Raw genomic sequence first — 20,336 nt, forward strand, 5'->3', positions numbered from 1 at the left:
TGCTCTGCTCACTGAAGCACCTGGACTCCTGGTGATGAGATGGGGTCCTTCAAGCACTTAGCTTGGCTGCTTATTTCTGCAACCTTAAACACTCAGACAGCCATTTGGATCCATTTCACACAGAAAACAAAACCAGTATCTCGGGCCAGTCAGTGTCTTGGGGCAGAGAAGAAGTCGCACTCCTTCCAGACGCACAGCATCACCAAGGGCTGGAAGAAACACCTGCGGGATTCAGCAAGAGATGAAGCTTCGCTCCCCTCTAGAATATGGAGTGAATCTCCATCCCCCGCCCTTCCCTTCTCAGGCCAGGAGAGGAGTGACTAGGAGTTGAGGGCGAGGGGCAGTGGTCAGCCAACAGGAAGCTGCAGCAGGGGGACAATAGAGCTGCAAATTGCTGACACCCATTGCTTTAGCCTGCTTGCGCTGCAAACTCCCTCCAAGCTGCAACAACAACATTACTTCGTTATGGCAGGTGAGGTGTGCACTACTCCTTTGAAGTTGCACCTCCTACAAAGTTTCAAGTTCCACGTACCTCCCTCTATGGCAGAGATTTCCAGCCTCACCAGAAGCTGCCTGGCCGGTCTCATATTTCAGAGAGAGAGAGAAAATGAGTCATCCCGGAGCAGCTCCTCCATCCGGGTATGTCACAGACCACCACAATTTTCTCGTGGAGGTTGGTGACCTCTGCCTCAGCTGTTCTCCTGTGCTGCTTGGAGACTCCATGCATGGGTTATAATTTCTGCCTATTAGCCCATTCTGCCTATTAGACTGAGTTTGAATTGTTTGGACACGCCTCCTTGGCTTGACTGGATCCAGTTCTTAAGTCAGTCTAAGCCCAAAGAGATGTATCTTCTATTCACTCTCCAGGTTAATAGGCAGTTTTTTCAAAATTACCTATGTTGGAGTCTTCAACATCCAAGATTTTTATTACTGCAGAGGAGCTATATTAGGACTTCCAGACTATCATTGAAGTCACTAACAGTCCCCACATAGCTGGCAACTGTTCCACAGTAAGGCCTGACCAGGCAAATTCCCTAACTATGTGTTGAGAACTGTCAAAGTGCTAATTGCTCCTAACCGCGTGTTGAGCACACCGCCAAGCCTTTCCATCCGAACGCTGGCGGTAGATTTGTCTTGCTAATCAAAGTGCACTGGCGAGCTACTTTATTGTCGAACCTTGTTAGTCTGGATGTGACACCCTCCTCGTGAGGCAGCCGGATTTGAATACATACTGCCGCAACAGGACAGAGCCTTTCCCCACAGCGCTGAGCTACGGCTTGCTTCGGGGATTTTACCATTTTTGCAGCTGTTTCTGACTGTTCCGTATTGCACCGCTGTTCAATGTTTCCTCTTAGCCACCGGCCATTCTTTTCGGCAACATCTGTCATTTCGGCTCTGATCGGCCACCTGTGTTCCCTTCAGCAGTGGCCATTTTGGGGATCCAGTCGGCTGTCTTTTCAGTGAACCTTCAGATCCCACATTCAGAAACACTTCAAGAATCTTACCTGGGCTGTCATCAAGCAGCAACTTCCTTAGTTGTTGCCATTAGTGGGACCTAGGAAGCATGTATCTTCTGTGGCTGCCCCACCCCTATAGAACACCCTTCCTTTTGAGATCCAGGTGTCTGACATGTCTTGAAGAGCTTGATTTTCCACCAAGTATTGGGGTAGGGTGAAGTTGGAGTTTGAAGGAGAGTGTTGTGAGTTGCATCAAGGGAATGTGGGTGTGGTACCATATATCATTTTACTTGGAGGGGAGTATTTTTCATTCCCTGTGTGTTGTTGTTTTTATAATGAATTTGTGAGCTACCCAGAGTTCTGCTTTTGAAATGGATAGCATGTAAGTATTTTAAATAAATAAATACATTCTTCATTAGTGCAACATTGTCCCGTCTATCTCAGAAGCACAAGGCAACATTGCTCTGTACTAAAACCAACCCCAAGGAATCTTCAGTGACAAGGATTGCCTAAGTCTATCTTAGATTTCTAGCCTATATGTCTCCTTAATGTTCTTCGGGTTTCCTTTCCAGGAAGACTTTTGTTTTTAAGTCTCCACTTTATTTTGTGAGCTGAGCAATCATTCCTCACTTTCTTCTGTGGGAAACATCTTACGAGAAATTAAGAAATCTCTCATACTTGAGGTTCTGCCTAGCAATTAAACTTTCTTTGAGTGCTTGTATAGCTAGATCTGTAGATAGGCATAGATCCTTCAGGCTCAAATATTATAGGAAATGGGAGTGAACATGATTTTTGTGTCCCACCTTCAATGTCTACATGCATCTCTTCATCCTCTTTTTAAAAGAGAGAAAAATGGCAGAAAAAAATACATTATCAATATCAATGAAGATAGCAGATTCTTTAATTTTTGTAAAATTAGTCAAGGCTGTCTAAAATGATACCTATGAAATGTTTTCAAAATAGAGTCTGTAGGGTTTTTTCTATTCTGTTGCTTTTACAGTTGACTGTACAACATTATTTTCATGAAATGATCTTAAGAGTACATTACCTGACCAATTTCTGATTGTTTTAGATGATTTGCCCTTTATTTTTTGAATGTAAAACTATATATCAAACTAGGATAAGACTTGAATTCCAGAATTGGTTCAAGATAAATAGGTAAAGGTAAAAGTTCCGCTCGTACATATGTGCTAGTTGTTCCTGACTCTAGGGGGCTGTACTCTTCTCCCTTTCAAAGCCGAAGAGCCAGCGCTGTCCGAAGACATCTCTGAGGTCATCTGCCCGGCATGACTAAATGCCGAAGGCGCACGGAATACTTACCTTCCCACCAAAGATGGTTCCTATTTTTCTATTTGCATTTGTACATGCTTTCGAACTGCTACATTGGCAGAAGCTGGGACAAGTAACAGGAGCTCACTCTGTTACGTGGCGCTAGGCATTCAAACTGCCAAACTGCTGACCTTTCTGATTGACAAGCTCATTGTCTTAGCCACTGAGCCACCGCATCCCGAAGATAAACAGACCAGCATGTAAATATGGATATGGCTGTAAACAAACATGTCCTGTCCTAAATTGTAAAATTATCACCTAAATGAGGGAGACATGATAAAAATGGGGAGAAAAGGTTTCCACTCATGAAAACTATTGTAATAAGAGTGGGATTGAATTCAGCAATTAATAGATATGCCCCCCAACTCAGAGTGACCACCATTGATCAGTCTAATAACTTCCTACTCAGAACATAATATGTTGCCCAGTATTCTGGAAATGGTATTTAGAAACTGAAAAAGAGATTCTTATTTTTACCATTTTATTACAAAATTGGTTACTATTTTTCTAACCTTTAGATAAGAAAAGAAATATAACTTCTTTCCATCTTTGACAAACATCCCTTCGGATGTAGAAGGACCATCCTTTTTCTTGCCACCATCCTTCCTTTTCCACGATGTTCCCTCAATCTATGTGTCTCAAATGACATTGATGTTTCTTATAACCATTCTCCTGCCAATTTAATCACATTCTTATTGAAGAATGTAGCATACTTAAGAAAGTACCATATTTTTCGGACAATAAGATGCACCTTTTTGTCTCCCAAAAGTGTGTGAAAATGTCTGTGCATTTTATAGACTGAATATTACCGAAGCAACGACCCATTTTTTGGCTTTTTTCGGCCTGTTTTCTTGCCTTTCCTCAGCCTGTTTTGTGTGTGGGGGGGTGGCCTGTTTTTGAGGCTTTCTTCAACCCGTTTTTGAGGCTTTTTCTGGGCTGTTTTCAGGCTCTTTTGAAGCTTTTTTGGCCTATTTTTTTTAATGGCCCCCCAAAAGCCTCAAAAATAGTCCAAAAAAGCCTCAAAAACAGCCCCCCAAAAGCCTCAAAAACGGCCCGAGAAAAGCTTCAAAATTGGGCTGAAAAAAGCCTCAAAAATGGGCTGAGAAAAGCCTCAAAAATGAACCCCAAACCCTCAAAAATGGGTAGAAAAAAGGCTGGAAAAGGCCTCAAAAAAGGCCCCCAAAAGAGCTGAAAATGTGGTGTGTGGAGGCCAAAAATCTTTTTTTGGTTGTTTTCCTCTTCTAAATGTAGGTGCATCTTATAGTCAGGTGTGTTTTATAATCCAAAAAATATGGTACTCAAAAGAATAGATACTTGAAAACAGTTTCTAAAAGGAGGACTTGAAAATTCCTGTCCCCCATTTTATGATGTCTATCTTTCTGTCAGATTTAAAGACCACCTATCTCACTCATAGACCAACTCTGGGCTGTATACAATAAAAAAAGTATGTGTTTTCATACTTATTAATTAAATTGCCATCAAATTCCTTCTTATTTTATTGGTTTTTTAACATTAACATATAGTCATAAATATATGTGCTTTTCCCTCTGGTAGATAATAGAAAGTCAGAACTCCTCTACCTTGAATTGCATGTCAGAATAAGAAACAATTATTAGCCTGATTTGACTTTCGGTAGGTCTGATTATTTCCAATTTCTGATTGTGTCCCTTCAAACATCTGTATAACCCTCCTTAAGTGTCTTCAGCATTTTATAAGGCTGAGTATGTTGCTTTTGTAGATTAAACAGAAATAATATCTAATGTTTTTACTTCCCTTACAATTTAATAGCTATCATTTGCTTTTAAATTGATATTCAAATATTGAGTTTCCTTATTAGAAAGAATAATCTCTAGCATTTATTGTCAAGAATTACAGATTAATTTAATTCTACTTTTGTAATACAACTCTCTATATTTTATGTAGTTGAACTATTTCTAAGGTACTTAGGCTCACCCAGATAAAACTGTTTTGTGTCAGGAAGAACATATACATTAAAAATTTTTTTGAAAGCTTCTCCATGACATCTGGGGAGCTGGTAAATAGAGTGTTATGCTTTGAAGTAAATGGATTGCAAATCACTCAAGAAAGTACTGCTAAAAATACCAGGTACTCTTTTCACTGAAAATTGTGGTTAATGAATTACTGTGAGTATCTGGTTATTCTTTAGAAAATAGAGTTGGACAGATGTTGCCTTTTTCTTCTTCAAAACTGCTGTTGCTTTCACTTGGGAAAACATGGCTTGAATTCAAAGGTGTAAGTGGAAGGAGAATTCCAGTTTCAAAAATGTATGGGGAAAATATAAGCTGAAAAATTGATGATTGTTAGTTTTCCAATGTCCAGTTATTAGCTTCAAGGCTGTAGTTGAGTGGATTTTGGACTCAATAGGATTTTGATTCCTTAAGCATAACTTGTGCTACCAACAGTTTCATCTTATAAATCCAAACAGTGTAATTGTAGTACCAAAGTGGATACATTTGATGAATATTTTAGTGCAAGAGAAATTATTTTATCAATGCATGAAGACAAATCTTTTCTTAAGTTCCCAACTTAATTATTTTAGGGAGATTTAAGGTTTTTTTTTTAATCGCTCTTACATTTTTCAAAGGGCTGCAGAGAATCCCAATAGCATCGCAAGTGATAAACTACTTAAAAATTGGGTTTGGGGAATTGGGTTACCATAGCTTAAAGGTATAGCATGGTGCATGTGCATATACTGTGTTTAATTTAACAGAAATCGGCTTAAACTTCCAAACTTTTTAATAATTGTACATATGAATGAAGAATTGGACATAGTGATGTTTCTACAGATATCCAGGTAAGGAAACCCACATAGGGGTGGTTAGAAAATTAAGATCTATTTGTGATGCAGTTGGTTGTTTTGTGAAATGACATTTTTTTCCTAAAGAAATATTTGTTTAAATGGAGAACTGCAAGGCACTAAATGAATTGATACTTTCTTATTAAGAATACCAGTCTTTCTATCATGCACAGGATAAATAAAGGATGCATTAAAATCTTAGATTTATTTAGCACAGTTCTATGCCACTATTCTTAAGATGATTTATAGTAATGGAGCAAATAAAACTTAGGCAAGTGAAACCTTGTGTTATGAATGCCTCAGTTGTTTAGGTCTTTCTAGGATTAATGTGTGTTCTTCCTGTGTGTGTGGTTTTTTTTTGGGGGGGGGGAAGGACAGGGGTTATTTGTTTGACCTTTCCACATCGACTTGCCAGTTGTTTAACCAATCAGACAAAGTGGCATGGCTGGTGAATTTGGATATTTGCATTGTTCTGAATATGTCAAATTCTAAAGTATAATCACATGGGTTAATTAATATGTGTTAGCATATCTATCACAGTTACCTTTGGACAGTTTCCCTCCTGTGGCACCTGACATTCTCTGCCAGGAAAGCAGCTTTTATCATTGTTTTTATTATCAAACTATGTAGTGTTTCAGATTTGAAATATACTGTCTAGGTAGCACAATGAAACCCTGCTGAAAGATATGTTCTTAATGATGCCTATTGCTTTTTTCAGTGAATTGTTAAATGGCTGAGATAAAAGACTTGACAAGCAGTCTAACTCTCGAAATAAATCTACTTGGGAGAGGATTATTTACTGTAGCATAAGCATTGTTGGTGCACAATTTTTGTGGACAAGAACCTAACGTAAAGTGTTAAGATTTCACTTTCTCCAATGCAATAGGCTCTTATCCACAAAATACAGAAGGGCAAATCTTTTTTTTCTGTTAAGCTTACTTTGTGCAATTATTAAGATTGTTTATAATAGGGATGGGCTATAATTTTTCTTCATTTTTAAAAAAGAATTTAAGAATCTACAGTGGGTTTTTTTTGAACAATATAATTATCAGGATGAAACAATGGCAAGGGTGTTAGGTGAAGGGAAATACATAGACAATTTTATAATTTAGAAACTGAATTACTGTATGAAAGCAGAAGAGGATTCATATGAAAATACAGTTTGATTGGGGCCTGAAAGGGCTTGGCTGCCACCAGGTACCTGTGTTTAGTTCAAGCACAAAACATGCCCAGCTTTCATATGGCTGAGAGGAGGAAATGTGTATTTTCAGCTTTCAATAGTGCATCAGTTTATAAGAAAATAGAAGCAGCATAATAAAGGATAAAACAAGTCCATATACAAAAACTATAAAGGTTTTTTTTAAAAAAAGAATTGATAAATTATAAGTCTATAGAAGTACATTTGTAATCCTTAATGACATTTTAAATATTCAATACTATTTTAAAGAAATGGAATACCAACTATGAATTATTTTCATAGACAACTCTTGATAACTTGTCAGATTAGAAAGGAATTTTAGTATAAAAAGTTCCAGATTGGCTAATCAAATTTAAATGCTAGTTCTTGTTTACATCATACTTTAAAATATTTTCAAGAAAGTCTTTAATAGTTAGATATAAAATTGTGTTGTGTACAATGGTGTTCTGGATAGCTTTAAAGATCTGCTCTCAAGTGCTGGATTAGGTAGTTAATGCCCTTTACAGCCTGCTGGTATTTTTTAAAAAAGCTCAATAAATTCACTGCTCTTAAATGTTGTCATTACCAAAAGAAGTTGCACCCCTCCCCCCCAAAATAAAGACATGCTGCTGAATGCCTCCTACAGCTCCAGGCCTCACCAACACTGCCAGCTCATCACTGTTGGCACTCTGCTAGCCGTTGAATTGCTGATTGGCACATTAGCTGTTCCTTTATGGATTGCAGTTTTTTAATTTATCAATATTGTCATTTCTTCTCTACAGGTTGTCCAGGCCTGGTCTATATGTTCATTTAATAAAGCAATAAACCTGAGGAAATGTATTTGCAGGGATTTTGAAAAGATATAGAATTTAGGGAGATTTGGAGAACTTCCATAGCTATTGTCAAATTTAAAATAAATATGTATTGGTATACTGTCTAAAGCAGTTCTCCTCTGCTCTATATATGTTGGCAACTGCAGTTACAATATATTGGAAGATGTAAGGTACTCTGTTTGCTGTTTCAGTGGAAGCAATCTTTGTTTCATGAATGAAGGCGAATATACGTCTCCCAGGATAATGTTGCATGATCCAAATCATGTCTGTTACTAGCTAGAGAGAAGCTCCCTGAAGATATGCTGCAACATGAGTTCAAAAACTCAGAAGACAAAACCTCTGGTTCCGGTGACTGGTCCAGATTGGATCCTGCAATCTTTGTTTCATCTATTAAGGTTTAAAAATGTGAATTTGGGAACAAAGGCTGTTTTACTTATAGCTTCAGCTATTTGTGGTGTAGATAATACTTATTGCATATTTAAATATTATACCGATAAAAAGAGAATATTGTAGCTCAGTATTGAAATGAGGGATCTGAGTTTTGTTGTCTTGCAAAGGTTTCATTACCCAACTAGGTAACATAATCAGTGCACTGATAATGCTACCTAGCTACCTAATAAAATGTCTGCAAGAAAACTAAGTCAGAGAGCACCAAGGGCCTCTTATATATTATAATTAAGCTGAAATCATTCTGGTATAGTGGCGGCCTCTGACCTGTAGCTCACCATTTTGATATAGGCTGTTTCATTAAAAATTGTCATTCATATCATAATATGAATCAATAAACAGTAAAAAGAATTGGAAAGACCTTGGAGGTCTTCTAGTCCAACCCTCTGCTCAAGCAGGAAACTCTATAATTCAGACAAATCTTTGTCAAATCTTTTCTTTAAAACCTCCGGTGCTGGAGTACCCATAACTTTTCCCCCCATTGAATTTCATTTTGTTAGATAAGGCTCAGTATCCATGTCTGTTGAGATCCTTCTGTATCTTGAGCCTATCTTCTGGAGTGTTGGTTATTCCTTCCAGCTTTGTGTCATGTGCAAATTTGATGAGTTCCCCTTCTATCCCCTAAATCATTGATGAAGATATTGAAGAATACTTGGCCGAAGACAGAGCCTTGCAGTACCTCACTGCATACTTCCCCCAATATAGATGCAGCTCCATTAAGACTACACATTGAATGTGGTTAATCAGTCATTTATGAATCCATCTGGTGATGATGCTGTCTAACCTACATTTTTCTATTTTATGAAATAGTAGGTTATGGTCCACTTTATCAAATGCCTTACTGTAGTCCAAGAAAATGATATCCGCAGCATTTCTCTGATCCACTAATTTTGTCACATGTCAAAGAATACAATAAGATTTGTCTGGCCTCATCTGTTTTTGGCAAACCCATATTGGCTTCTGTATGACTTTGTTTACCTCTAGAAGTTTGCAGATTTGTTGCTTTCCAGAATCTTCCCAGATACTGATGTCATGCTGATAGGTCTGTAGTTTATTGGATTTATTGCTTTTCCTTTTTTTAAGATGGGAATTTGATCAGCCTTTGATCAGCCCTATCAATAATCTAATAGATCCCCGGTATCCAGGACCTTTGAAAGATATGGTTCAGTGGTTCAGAGATCACATCTGCCAATTCCTTCAGAACCCTGGGATGTAATTCATCTGGTCCTGGTGATTTCAATTCTAGAGTGGATAGGTGTTCCCGTTCAATTTCCTTGCTTATTTTGATTTGCATTCCTATTCTGCATTTTACAGAACTTTAGGACTAGCTTTCTGCAGAGTGTAGAAATCTGAAACCTGAATTAAGGGGGCTTTCCCCATCTCAACACCATTTATATTAAGAAATTGCATTCTTGGCCAGCCCTTACCTGTTCTTGCATTTGCCTAGAAGTCTTCCAGAACCCTGCAATTTCAAGGTGTGACTCAATTAAAACTCAAGACTGATAAGGATAGAATGCCAGCCTCAGCATTGCAACAAATAATATAGATTGTATTTTGGCAGTTCTATTCTTTTTAAAAATTTAATCAATATTTAGTTTCATCTATCTTCTGCTAGACGTAGTGTTGTAACAAGTTCCAAAGAGAGTTAATAACCAATAAAAGATACTGTATCATTTTAGTATAATAATATTCCAGAAACTGTGCTAAGGAAGAATAAGATTATTACTTTTGTAAATTGAGTTTTACTTATTTCCTTTTACTGTGCTATGTATATGTTTTATTATTTTCTGTCCTTTCATGGTTTGATAATCCATTAAAAATTCTCATTGCATAGATTAAAAGAACTGTGTAAAGAATTTGTGTAGTTAAGTCTTCCTTCCAGTGACATGTTGGTCTTGTATCCAATGAAAAGCATGGACTGAATTTATTGTTAAATAAATAACAATAAATAATAATAGTTAGCAGTAAAATTTGAATGGAAAATGATCTCTGTAGTGGTTAAGGTACTAATCTAGAAACCAGGAGGCTGGGAATTCTAATCATGCCTTATGTCTGTGGAGATTCTCAGTCATCCAAGTCATGGTTGTCCCAAAGGTGCTTTTTCAAGAGGCAACTGGAGTTTCTGGTTTTTCTTTGAAGACGTTTAGCTTCTTCAGCTGAAGAAGCTTCTTGGATGAGAAGTGAAACATCTTCAAAGAAAAACCAGAAACTCCAGTTGCCTCTTGAAAAAATACCTTTGGGATAGTCCTGCCTTAGGCATGAAAGCCAGATGGGTGACTTTGAGCCAGTCACTCTCTCTCTCAGCCCAACCTAACTTGTTCTGTGGAAAATAGAAGAAGGAAGTAGTATTAGATATGTTTGCCACTTTGAGTTACTTATAAAGAAATAAAGGCAGGATAAAAGAAAAATATCTAAATAAATAAATATTCTCTTAATCCTTAAGTGAGTAACCAGAAATATTCTTGCCTTGGCAAACAAATGAAAGATACATCTTACTTCAAAATGACAGAAACCAATTACTGTAGTTTGTAGTAGGTTAGTTAGTTTAGTTTTAAGCTACTAGAAGTAGTAGTCTCATAAGTTCAATTAACATACTTAAGCACGGTGTTTGGAAACCAGGCTTCTGCAGTCATTTATGGGAAGACCCCGTGGCTAGTAGTGTGTTCTCTCTGTGTGTAACTTAATGAGATTCTTTAATATAGGTAAACGTGTGCAATTAAGCACAGTAGATGAGCACGTCGGATGCAGGCTTGCTTCTGTTCACTAAAAGACAGGTGGGATATGTATTGATGTAGGTGTTTATGCAGACAGTCTAAACTTCTTCATGTGGTGGTCCAGCTCGTGGTTCGTTGTAAGAATCAAGTTAATTCCCCAAATGGCCTGATGGTAGCATATTAAAATAAAGGAATTTCTGCTGTTCTTAGACTTCCTACTTCACAACCTTTCAGGTTTGAATATAGAATGGCAGTCTGTATTTTGGGGGCTTTTATTAAGAAATGTTTTTTAAATACAATGTTATAATGATTTCTCTTTCTTTATTTCAGGTTGCATGCCTTGGACTTGATGCTTGATTTGCATGACTCCTCTAACAATCAGGTGCTGGATTTGCCAGTGAGCAAACATGGCCCACTCAGTGAATATTAATGGCAGTTTTACAGGTAATGTTTTGTCTTAGTTGTAATAAGTCCTTCTTTTATAAGGGAAAATGAACCTAATATATTCTAAATTCTTTAAATTTATCTGAACCTGTGTGGGCACCCTTCAGCAATGTTCCCTCTAATTTTTTTTCAGTGTGAGCGGAAAAGTATAGTGTTTGAGCGGCACATTTTCATGCCTGAGCACCTGAATTTTTTTCACAGATGTCACCTAAGACAACAACGAAATCAGTATTATTTGAAACTCAAAGTTATGTTTATTCAAGGTACCCGCTTAATTAAAAGTGTTATATAATATCAGTATCACTTAACAACGGTCCTGCTTAGCAACCAAAATGTTGGCTCAGAAACTCTGGCATTGAAGCGTGCAAGTCTTAAAGCTGTCAAGTTACAAGACCCTCGCACCCCTAACCCTTTAGGAAAAAAACCCCAGGGGTCTTCAAACCTGACAGCTTTAAGCCTTGTGGACTTCAACTCCCAGAATTCCTCCTCCAGTCATGTTGCAGCAACGTCATCTGCGTGGATCTGCTCCATCTTCGGTTTTTTCACAGGAGGCAGGGCTGCTGCTGAAGATGCCAACGAGCTCCCGCCGCCACTAGAATATGCATTTGTTTAGCATGACATAGAATAGTCTTTCAACCAGAAGTATGGAATAAAAGAGAGACTGATAAATATTAAAAAAAATAAAACCAAAAAGCAGCTATTTATTTGAGTTCTAGATAAACATTTAGTTCAGAAGAGATTAGAATAGAACAGAGAAAGAATAGAATATAGAGAATACAATAGAAATAGAATTGGAAGGGACCTTGGAGGTCTTCTAGTCCAACCCCCTGCCTAGGCAGGAAACCCTACACTACTTAAGACAAACGGTTATCCAAAATCTTCTTTAAAACTTCCAGTGTTGGAGCATTCCCAACTTCTGGAGGCAAGTTGGTCCATTGGTTAATTGTTCTCACTGTCAGGAAATTTATCCTTAGTTCTAGGTTGCTTCTCTCCTTGATTAGTTTCCATCCATTGCTTCTTGTCCAGCCTTCAGGTGCCTTGGAGAATAGTTTGACTCCCTCTTCTTTGGAGCAACCCTGGGCCCTGAGATATTGGAAGACTGCTATCATGTCTCCCCTAGTCCTTCTTTTCATCAAACTGGACATACCCAGTTCCTACAACCGTTCTTTATATGTCAATATCATTTAGACAAAGTTGATCCCCTTATTCTCCACTCCAGAACCTTGGAGTTTGAAGTTCTTTGGTTCTCTTCTCCCACCCTCTGTGTTCCCATGAGGGGATTAGCATCATAGCTCAACTGCCCCCCTCCCACCCATAAAGACCAGGAGAGCATCGCTGCGCATAGCCAAATGCTACCATAGCAACTATGGCGTTGTCTGATGTCTTTCTTGCACGCTAAGATGGACTGACGGGGTGAAGCATAGCTTGCATTGTCCCTAGTGCGGATTCTTTTCCCAGCCTTGGTCACTTTACGAGGGGTGGACTTCAGTTCCCAGAATTCTTCAGCCAGGGAAATTCTGGGAGCTGAAGTCCTCTGTCCCTCCCTTATTCCTGTTTCCTTTTCCTTTATTATATTCAATTGTTTCAATATTAAGTGTAATTCTTCCTTCCTAACATTTTTCCATTTTTTTCCTTATATTCTTTTCCATTTCAACATTGTCTTTGTTCCTTCCATTCTTTCTTCCTTCTTTCAATCCTTCCAATATTTTTTCCTTCATTCCCTTGTCTGTTTCAATATTAAGTACATTTCTTCCTTTCTTCCTATACTTTTTTCCATTTTCTTCCTTATATTCTTTTCCATTTCAACATTGTCTTCCTTTTTTCCTTCCTTCCTTCCTATACGTCTTTCCATTTTCTTCCTTATATTATCTTTTCTGTTTCAACAGTCTTTGTTTCTTTCTTTCTTCCTTCCTTCCCTTCCTATACTTCTTCTTTCATTCATTATATTTTCTTTTCCATTTCAATATTAAGTGTAATTCTTTGTTCCTCCTTCCTTCTTTCAATCCTTCCAATACTTTTTCCTTCATTCTCTTTTCCTTCAATATTAAGTGCAATTCCTTCCTTCCTTCCTTCCTTCCTAAGTTATTTCCATTTTCTTCCTTATATAATATTTTCTGTTTCAACATAAAGTGCCTTCCTTCCTTCCCTCCCTCCCATCCCTTTCTTTATGTTTTCTTCATGCTTTCTTTTCTTTTTCCTCTGCTCTTTTTAAATTCCCCCCCCCCTTCTTCTCCTCCTCTACATTTAGGTTGGATTAGTTTGTACAATGGTCATCAAACTTCTGAAGTAAAAATAAATAAATAAATCATATTTAAGAAGAAGAAGAAAAAGGAAGACGTTTTTAGTTAAGTCAAACGTTTTAATAAAAGTTTCATCTTTTAAGATTTGTCCAACACATCCAATTGTAACCTTAACAGTAAAGAATATCACCCCAGCTGCTAAAGGTTCAACCAGTCTGAGAACCATTGAAAAGACAACAGTGCAAAATCCAAAAGACACAACTTCCTCACCGCCATTGCTTTGGTACCAAATCTTTGAGGAAGGGGCTCCAGAAAGGAGGAGGAGGAGGAGGAGGAGGGAACCAAAGAGAGGCTTTTACCGAGTCTGCGCCCCACAGCCAGGACCGTCCTGGCGCCTCAAGCCGCGTTTCTTCCCCGCAAAGCCCTTCGGGCAACCCGAGAGTTCCTTTTGGCGCCAGAAGGGCTTTGCAGGAAGAAACGCCGCGTTTCTTCCTGCAAAGCCCTTCTGGCGTCAAGCGGAACTCTCGGGTTGCCCGAAGGGCTTTGCGGGGAAGAAACGCGGCTTGAGGGGCGCAAGGACAGTCCTGGCTGTGGGGCGCAGACTCGGTAAAAGCTCTCTTTGGTTCCCTCCTCCTCCCCCTCCTTCCACAGTCTGAGTGACGCTGCCGCCAGGCTGAGAGCTGCCGCTGAAACAAGTTTGGGAAGGTCCTTTGCGGGCGGCCAGTTCTAGCCGCCTGCAAAGGACTCCCCCACGTTTGCTTTGAAAGAAACCTCTGCGCGGGAGTTAGAAACCTCTGCGCGGGGGTTTCTTGCCATGTGCGCGGCCGCGCGGCCGCGCACCTTAGAGGGAACAGTGCCCTTCAGTTATGAAAATGTGAACATAAAATCTCTACCTTACGATTCCCATTTTAATAATGTCTGTGCTTGGATGGCTCTTGCATGTTAATTGGTTCATATTAATCCAGGGTGCAAAATGCATTCTGGATGACTGCACTTTTCTGTTTATTTCTACATACATACATACATACATACATACATACATACATACATACATACATACATGGGGAAGGGGAGATTTCAGTCCTTAGAGATGTGAAACTTATATTTTCATTATGGGAACATTTATATTTAGAAAGGTACAACATACTATACATGGCATTAGGTTCGAGGAGGCTGCCCTAATAGATAAACCTATACAACTATATTTGCATATGTGCAAAATGGAATGCCTTTTATTCTTCCGTATTCTACTTGTCTTACAAAGGTGCTATTCAAAAGGCAATTGGACTTCCTATTTTCTTGAAGACATTTTCCTTCTCATCAGGGAAAAGAAAAAAAATTCCAAGAAAATCCTGTTGCCTTTTGAATGACATCTTTGGGGAAACTGTGACCTTGATTATTGAGAATCTCCATAGATACTTGTTCTACAGTTGAAAGAATTAAAAGAACTAGCCTTATTCACCAAAATGAGTGATGGCGAACATTTTCGGCATTGAGTGCCCAAACCAGAATGTGTGTGTGTGTGCTGGAACACAGGAAACCCAAAGACCAGCTTGCCAGCACGCACATTTTTTGAGCATTTTTGGGGCTGCTTCAGGCCATTTTTGGGGCCATTTTAGGCTGGTTTACAGGTTGTTTTTGGCCTGAAAAACAGCCCCAAAATGTCCTGAAAAATGTCCTATTTGGGGGGCATTTTTTTGGTCTGTTTTCAGGCGGTTTTTCAGTGTTCCGGCGTCCGCAAAGACCAGTGCTAGAAACCAGAAGAGCGCACATGCCCACAGAGAGGGCACTCTGTATCACCTCTGGCACGCGTGCCATATATTTGCCATCATGGACCTAAACTGAAGAATAACAGACAAGTTAATCATAGTCAAACTAAGGATTGTGCCTTTGGAATGTTTGTTAAGTTGCAAAGATGCTCTCACTTACATTCACCAGAGTGAGTAGATCTTACAGTAAGACCATCTGTATTGGCTTCTCAACTGATTTCATTCCACCTATCCATTATAACTCCTGCATCCCTTTTTTAATTAACAGCTAAACATACTTGTCTTCTCTTTTTCTCAATTCCTTTTTATGTTTACTTTTTCCTTAGATCAGAGGACTGCTGGCAAGCCCAGTAGCATGTGTTTTTACAATCCCTAAAACCTTTAGGCTCTGTTTATAAGTAACAAACAATTACATTGGTTAGGTGCGGCCAGTGAATCCTTAATGATGGCCACCATTAAGTATTAAGTTGATAGTTAATTATGGTTATGTAAATCTTGAGGTAGTATGTGGTTTAAATGAGAGATGAGGAAATGATTAGTTCATAGAACAATGTTTTTAAGCTTGTCAACTTTATGATGTGTGGACATCAACTCCCAGAATCCACCAGCTAGCATTCCAATTCTTTCAGTCCTGATATGCCTGTTACTAAGTTGAGGAATTACTAAGTCTCAGTAATCAAACTTCATTTACATACTGTACCTTTATTTCACTCTTTGAAAATAACTCTGTGGTTTTAAGCCTCCAGTCTTACTTCATAGGAAGGGCATCTAGGCAGAGTCCCTGATAAGTTAATTAAAGGGAGTAAGTCTCGTCAGGTAACATAGCCTCAAACTATTTGAAAATGTAAACAGGAGGCCTTGAATTTAACACAGGGGTCCCATCATCCAGAAATGAACATAATGGTTTTTGGTGCTATATGATCTTATCCAGGAAATCCAATTACATTAATATTTTTTCCTGCAGTATTTCAAACCCATGAGAAAGATAGATGATAGATAGCTAGATAGATGGATAGATGGCTGGCTGGCTGGCTGGCTGGATGGATGGATGGACGGACGGACGGATGGACAGACAGACAGACCAGACAGACAGACAGACAGACAGACAGACAGACAGACAGATTTACTGTTGGGATTGACTTAAGCTAGTATAATAAGTATATCAGGGTTCAGTAAAAATATAAAACTAAATAAAACCTTTAAGAATTCTAAGGTCTTTGCCATCTGGGTAGAAAGCCATTTATAAATCAAATAAACAACAAGCTAGATAAATAATCTTAAAGATAAATAATCTTAAAGATTTAAATATAAGATGTTAGAATAAATTGAAGGATCACAGGCATCAAATTTTATTCAAAAATGTTTAAGTTTTATAATTATAGAAGTTGCTTTAAGTGTTGGCACTCTATTCAGAAAGATGAGAATTTTAGGGAGGCAATCTTTCTCTTGGGAGTAAAATTATGCATAGGATGTGTAGATATAAATTTGTTGTGTAAAATGAGTTTCTTTATTGTCTAGTAATAAAGAAACTCTCTTGCAATCATTCACCTAATAAGAAAAGGAAATTCCACTGTTTAAGGGGTAAATGTTATTTCAATATATGCATAAATTTTGTGCTTGCATTTTGCACAAAAATCATGTATTTTTTTTTGTACAATCAGAGATTTTTAAAATGCAGATAAACTGTAAATGCTCTATAAAAACCTGCTAATATAAATATTGCTTTACAATAGTACATGTATAGCCTATTACGAATTAAGGATTCATCTAACACATACTTTTGAAAAAAATACAGAAAACATAAAATAATTTATTAAAGGGTCGCGGCATTAGGAAGGTTGATCTAGCCTTTCAACCACAGTTAGCTTGTTTAACACTGTTACAGTTACCTTCTTTTTCTTTCTTTCTCCTGTGAAACTGCTTTGCTATAGACAAGTATATTATAACTAAGGAATTAAGTGGTCTGTCCAAGTTTCTAGGCCTGTGTATAATCCAGATTGGCCCATAACTCACTGGGAGTGTCTTAAAGTTCCTAGATGAAAAGTTTCACATCATGCTTTGCTTGGGGACTGTTGAGACTTGTTTTATTCTGTACACCCTTAAGTCCTTAGTTCTAACGTGTTGAGCTTAGTTTTCATAGGTCTGTTTGTCTAAATCTTGAGTATTTCATAATAGCATTGGTTTCCCTACACATCTGTTATTATATCTGTCTCTGCTGGGTAAAGGAGTCTGGTCTTGTAATAATAATTGGGCGTTGAGAGCTTTGAAACAGGTTTCTTAATTGCTTTGTGATCAAGGAGTGGAAAGTCAAGCTGAAGAGTTGAAGGCTCCTCTCAGAATCCATTAGGGAGTAGAAAATGACCAGAATGTTTGCTTATCGATTTCATTGCTGGAATATGTGCTGATTTCAGAATTTGGTAGTCTTCGCATACACATCCAGATATAAGTTATTTCAAGGAACATTCCCATATTATGCTGCTAATGGTGAGTGCTGAATCTTTAATTGCATGTTTGAAGTGGATTTGTTATTTTTTGTGCATGTTTGTAAGGAATACTGATGGAAATCTTCTGATTAAGAGTTCTTTATGATTTTTCATCTATGTGAAAGCTCTGTAGAAATATAAAATATTTGTCATGTGTTTTTTGAATACTATTAGAGAGCATGTGCCTCTGAGATAGTGTAAACGTCAAAAGGATAATTGGTCAAAAAAACCTAAAATAAGATGTTCTTTATGTACACACTTTGAGATTTGCAGTGATTTCATATGTTATCTGAATACATTTGAAAATGATCATGTCATTTTTCAGCTTTGTTGTTAATCTGTAAAATATTTTTGTATTCTGTAAAGCTATTGATTAATAAATTGTACCAACAATGATTTGTGTCTGTTTTAAACCATATTAAAGAAACTTTGTCCATATTACATGTCAGGTCATTAACACAATGAACCACCTATTCAGAAGTTCAGCTGAATGACACTTGCTAATGGTAGAGAAATGAGAGAATTCTATTATCTTGAGTATTTAAATTCTGAGTGAATATACAATTTAATTCTAGTTCGACTTTGGATTTTACAACATAAAATGAGGTATATTTCCAGCACTTCAACCATGTAAACAGTTCTATTAGTTCTATTTGGAATTCCTTCTTTTCAGTTTTCTGCTTCCAGCACAAATAACATTTAAAAGGATGGCTTCTCACTTTTGATCTGTGCCTGTTTTACAATGGGACAGAGAGTGGAGCAGGCATAAGAATGTTCAGAGTAGATTTACCTGAAAGAGTTCAGTTCAGAATTTCAGCACTTATTTCATGTGTAATTCTAAAAGTCATCAGTGTATCCTGAAAGAGAGATGAGATATTTGATACAGTGCTATCAGATAACTTTTGTGTTGCTCTGACCTTCCCTTTTCCTTGTTGAGGTCATGGTAGGAAGGCAATTTCAGAGCATCTTAGAGAAGGCAAATTATTGGGACCATCAAAAGGGATTCAGACCTGGCAGGTTCTAGACAGAGGAGTTTATCCCTTCTGCTCCTGTTAAACCTATCAGCTGCCTCCGATTCCATTGACCATGGAACAATCTTTGGGAATTAAGGATTGGTGGCACTGTGCTCCAATGGTTCCATTCCTTCTTGGTGGGTGATTTCAATCAGTGCTTGGAGGTGAAGAGACACCTCCTTTCACAGGTTGGGTGCAGTGAGGCTTGATTCTCTTCCTATAACTTTTAAACATTTACCTGAAGCCACTAGAGAAAGATCACCTGTTAATTTGGAGTGACCCTGGCCTATTCTATTTTACAACCCTGGGTTCGTTCAATGGTATGGTTGAAATTTTGCCTTAGTGCTAGAATCCATGTGACCTGAGTGGAGAGAAACAGGCTGTAGCTGGAACCAAGCAAATTGGAGTTGCTGCTCATTCAACACAGTTCTAGCTCACATTTTTGCTGAAAAGAGAGAAAAGTGATGACTTAACGGATTTAATGATTGAAAAAGAACAAGGGGATGAAGAAATTGGTTAATGTCAAGGAGGAAGGTTTGATAATTTGGTTGATTTCTGTTGCAAAAAAATTAGAAGCCACTTATTTTTCTTACTTTTGTTCTCTTAGTCATTTTTTCCCCTGGATTTTTTTGCACGTTTTCTTTTTATTCTTTTTTTCTTTTATATGTGTCTTTTAGTAGAAAAATATTTAATAAATATTACTTTTAAAATGGCAATGTTCTATGTTGCTCAGGCTCTGTCCCTGGGAAACCAGACCCAAGATTTGGGAGACTTTCTGGATTACTACTAGATGGGCAGATGCAATGGTCACCAGTGCACCAGTTGCAGCCTTACATGCAGTGGGAGGGGCAGTAATGTAGGTTCTCATCACCGCCCTGAATGTGCTTTACATGGACTGCCCAAAAACATTTGGAACTTGCGCTAAATGCTATGAGTACATTATCCTTGTACTGCAAGACTTGCATTGGTTGCCAATAGGTTTCCAGTGCTGGCTTTAATTTGTATATGGCTTGGCACCAAAATCCCCATACTTCTCCATTACTTTTTATCAGTGGGGTTAAGGCTAGGAAGAATAGTTTCTTTCTATAGCCCCCATATTATGGAACAACCTTTTCCCTGCAATGAGATTAGTTCAATTTCGCTCGCCTTCTGGAATCAAGTTAAGCAAGTCTTTTTCTAAAGGGCTTTTTAAATTAGTTCAGCGAACAGTAATGTTTATTGTTTTAATTAGGTTGCTGCTTTTAATTTTTGTATCTGTACTGCATTTGTTATTATATTATGGACTTTTTTTCCTGTACACCACTAAAAATTGTAGGATTGCACTGGTTGAGAATTATAATATATACATAATATAATTCTGATATACAACTTTTAATTGCAAGTAAGATAACATTTTTAAAAATTCTGCATAAAATGTTTGTCATTTACTGTGTTAAATTTTCTGCCTTATGATTTTATTTCTACTACCTAGAGTCTATTTCTGCCACCTTATTCTTCCTACTACTGCACTGAACAGGAAATTAGACTAAATTAACACTGAGACCCTTCCAACTCTATGATTTTATGATAATTGTCTATTTAGACCTTTGTTTCCCAATCTGATATCTCTGAA

At 37.8% G+C, this 20,336-nt stretch overlaps 1 protein-coding gene across 2 annotated transcripts in view; it reads left to right on the forward strand.

The window, feature by feature from the left end:
- The window catches only part of KANK1 (KN motif and ankyrin repeat domains 1), a 150,360-nt gene that overhangs the window by 72,921 nt on the left and 57,103 nt on the right, over window positions 1-20,336 (forward strand). For both annotated transcript variants that reach the window (XM_087716016.1, XM_087716017.1), the window contains one exon: window positions 11,106-11,219. In XM_087716016.1, the coding sequence (XP_087572142.1) occupies window positions 11,183-11,219 (37 nt within the window). In that variant the 5' untranslated portion in view covers window positions 11,106-11,182. The remainder of the gene's footprint in view (window positions 1-11,105; window positions 11,220-20,336) is intronic.

Source organism: Thamnophis sirtalis, unplaced genomic scaffold (genome assembly GCF_051295495.1).
Source record: "Thamnophis sirtalis isolate CommonGarterSnake01/CBP01778 unplaced genomic scaffold, rThaSir2_p1.2 scaffold_5, whole genome shotgun sequence".
NCBI lineage: Eukaryota > Metazoa > Chordata > Lepidosauria > Squamata > Natricidae > Thamnophis > Thamnophis sirtalis.